The 3,632-nt window shown below is 32.3% G+C and overlaps 1 protein-coding gene across 1 annotated transcript; it reads right to left on the reverse strand.

Annotated features, from left to right (window-relative positions):
* Positions 1–938: 938 nt before the first annotated feature.
* On the reverse strand, positions 939–3,157 carry LOC111399529 (zinc finger protein WIP2-like). Its single transcript, XM_023026896.1, has 2 exons — positions 2,550–3,157; positions 939–1,528 (listed from the first exon to the last, which is right to left on the reverse strand). The coding sequence occupies exons 1-2, from the start codon at positions 3,072–3,074 to the stop codon at positions 1,091–1,093; spliced, it is 963 nt and encodes a 320-aa protein (XP_022882664.1). The 5' UTR covers positions 3,075–3,157; the 3' UTR covers positions 939–1,090.
* Positions 3,158–3,632: the final 475 nt, after the last annotated feature.

The raw sequence follows: 3,632 nt of genomic DNA on the forward strand, positions 1-3,632 counted from the left end.
TTAAGGACTTTAATTATAATTAAAATGTGGTGCAATTAATAAAAATTGTAGTATGAATATAATACCCTATGTAGAATAATTAACAGTAGTAAAATTAGACATCTAATTTAAATTTTGAATGTAATTGTTATTTAGATGAATTAAAACTATTCACAACTTATAACTATATATAAATTAAATAACAACCAAACAATTAGGACAACCAAATAACAGCTTATACCAACAATCAGATTGTTGAAATTTAAATCCAACAAAACCATGGATTTAAGAAGACCTCAGTAATTCCATTCAATTTCTCTCTCTTAGTATACACAATAATTTATTGTTGCTAAAATTAATTTCTATGTTCTATGCGATCACAGTAACTTTCTAATCATTTTCAGCTTTAACTTTATTAATACATTAACACAGTCATTTACTGAAATAATTTTTGCATTTATTTAATCCTACAAAAGAGTGACTGAATAGGCTTATACATAAAGAGATATTATAACAAGATTTAAATTTCATTTAGTTTTTAGACATTCTCAATCATTCAATGATTTACAAAAATGCTGGATTGCTTTCGTTAGGGCATTTTGATTAGATTTTTTTTGGAGAACAGATTTTGATAAAAGCAATTAATTTTTTTTTAGAATATATGGTTAAAAGATAGGTATAAATTATGAATTTACAAGTAAAATTATTTTATTGGAAGGACATGTGATAATAATAAATTCAATTTTTTTTTTTTTTTTTTAAATCTTTACCAAATGGGAGCCTAATAACTTTGCCAATCCCCATGCTTCACGGACCTTTGTTCCTAGCATGTCCACTGACTTTAAAGTTCGTTTGTTTAAATTACTAGAAAGCTGTACAAATTGTTGGCAAAGTTGTTACATTATAATGAGAATTATTCTAGGAGTAATCAAGCATTCTAAAAAGAAAAGGCATCATGATACTTGAAACCCAAAAAGGAGTAATTAATTTACAAGAAAATAGCCCAAGCTGAGGTTGCGTTTCATCATATATTTCCCTACGTTGCCAAGAAAATCCTGCAAGATAAAGCAAAATCTGCCTCTTAAAATTGAGATATTCTTAGAAAAGGAATTTATTGTATATATTCGTCATCTTGTTCAATTTCTGATGCAGGTTCGTCTTCTTCTTCAACACCATCAATGCCAAAAGCTCCATGACCAAGTCCAAATGCTTTAATATGATCTTTCAAGGATCTTTTGTGCTTAAAATCAGAACCACAAATACAGTACCAAAGTTTACCACAATTTTTCTCATGGGTTCTCCAATCTCCTCTCACTGCAAAAGCTTTGTCACATTTTCTACACATGAAAGGCTTGATTCCATGCTTCCTCTTGTAATGTGTTTGAAGGGTTCTGAAATCTTTTAAGGGTTTTGCTCTTGGATGATCAATGTGGTTTTTGCAGCCAGGTGCACAGCAATAACAAGGGAGTTTGAGCATTCCTGTTGGTTGAGTTCCTCTTAGAGATTCAGGCCCTTTTCTATACTGCGATCCATGCCCCCACATGTGCATCTGCACCAAAAAAAAATCCAAAAATTCTTAGATATAACGTACGGTAGCTCATTTATACATGGAAATTATGTACATATAGGACATTTGATTAATAAAAAATATTAGTCCGGTCCTGAGGAGACACATTGAAGATAAAATTAAATAAACTAACGAAGTTGTTCCCTTTCAACCGTTTAAGCTTTATAACAGTTCTTCCCTTTCTACTCTCGAAGAATCACAGGTACTTACGATCCAAACTATTCAGCCCACAGAAAAACAAAGGGAACAAAGAAAATAAGTAGAAAGATCGAAGATGTAATTATGTGAATTCTGTAGGACCATTGAGAAAAGAGCATAATTCTTCATGTAGAATACTGAATGCATTTCTTGAAAAAGATTAGGCGTCCAACAAAGAATCGTACTGATCGCCAAAATTGTGATTAATTTCTTTCGAATAGTGAGTATAATTAAGCACTTAAGATAGATACCATTATTAGACTCTTTATTTCTTTTCCAAAAATCTAAAACTGGAAGAAAAAGAGACAAGTTTCAAAGTTATAAAGACCTGAAAATTTTAGGTATGGACTTTTCAAGTCGGTAAATTGTATCTGTTTGCAGGATGAAAGTTGACAAACTTATTGGAAGTTCTTGTCTGGGTCTCTGATAACTGTTGAAGTTTCAGTGATTTTACAGAGTTAACCAGTTGTAAGGCACAGACTTCAAAGAGGACTAAAAGCATAAGGAATATTGCTTGAGTTCAATCAAATATATCAATCAAACATTTCTGATCGATTATCAGACTGAAGAATTGAAGCCTCCCAGTACCCATGCTATATACCAGTATTGAACTCAAATCAAAAACAATGAACTTTTACGGGACATTCGGTACAAGAAAAAGAAGTTATATCCCTCTCTTGTTTTGGTGTCTAATGCTCTTAGAACTTTTAGTAATCCCATAACTGCAATCTTGGAATCTTCTAAGGTCAAGTGAAATCAAAGACATGAAAAATATGCACCATATGTATATATTTGCGGAACTCACTTGCATGTTGTTGTATCTGTTGAACGTCTTGAAGCAAACAGGACATGAAAACTGTGTTGGACCTATAAGAATCTGAGAAGGGGTAGGGATCCAGTACTGTCCCTTATTGAGTCTATTGATGGGGTACCTTGAAACATCAGCTTCTTCATCTTTAGCACTTGTTTCAGAGAGAATAGATGCCAGATCAGCAGCACTAGGGTTTGGTAACCCTATGTGCAGTGCAACAGTAACATCTTCATTATCAGCAGTAACCCTATCTTCAGTCCCTTTGATTTTGTAAATATCCATGTCTAAAATCCAAGATGGTTCTTGTTTTTCTTCATTATTTCTTGTAGTTATGGGACTTGAACTCAGAAGGGGAAGAGCTTCCCTCACTGGAGACGGAGGTGGGGTTTGAGTACTGTGTAATGAATTGTCGTGAATATAGGGAGTCATCAGGTGATGAGGACTTTTAGTGGAAAAATGGTGTGAAGGGTTGAATTTGTACCAGTCTGTGTAGAATTTTGAGCAGGGATTACCAGTCATATTGAAAAGGTGAGAGGAGAAAATAATGGGCTAGATGATCTTGCCTTTATAGAGAGAGAAGATGAGCGTGGATAGTGGTAAAGAAAGGCAAAGCAAAAGCATAGTGACAGCCAACAAATATTTAAGTAGAAGAAAGATAAAAATTTATTCAACCCCTTTTAGTAACGTTAAAATATCTTATTAAAATCTAAATAAAAGTTAAAAATTCTATTTTATAATGTATTTTATAAGACCCATAACTTTTTAAGAGCACATTCTATTCTATGAACTTTTATCAAAATTTATTAAAAAGATGTTTTTAATCTTTACAAACTGGGGCCCAATGTTTAGTCATATATTCCTTCCAATTTGAATTATGAGAGATTTTCTTTCTTAACGTTGTCTTGTCCACAAAATGTATGAATGCAAACGAGTGTGTTCTAGTAATATTTCTTTTTATTACATTAAAGGTGCGATAGAAGTAAATTTAATCCATTAAATAGAGGAGTACAATTTAAAAGTAAAAGAACGTTTAACCTAATTATACTCGTAATTGTCCACCTAGTGTACTCTTTCTCC

Source organism: Olea europaea, chromosome 9, assembly GCF_002742605.1.
Source record: "Olea europaea var. sylvestris chromosome 9, O_europaea_v1, whole genome shotgun sequence".
Taxonomy (NCBI): Eukaryota; Viridiplantae; Streptophyta; class Magnoliopsida; order Lamiales; family Oleaceae; genus Olea; species Olea europaea.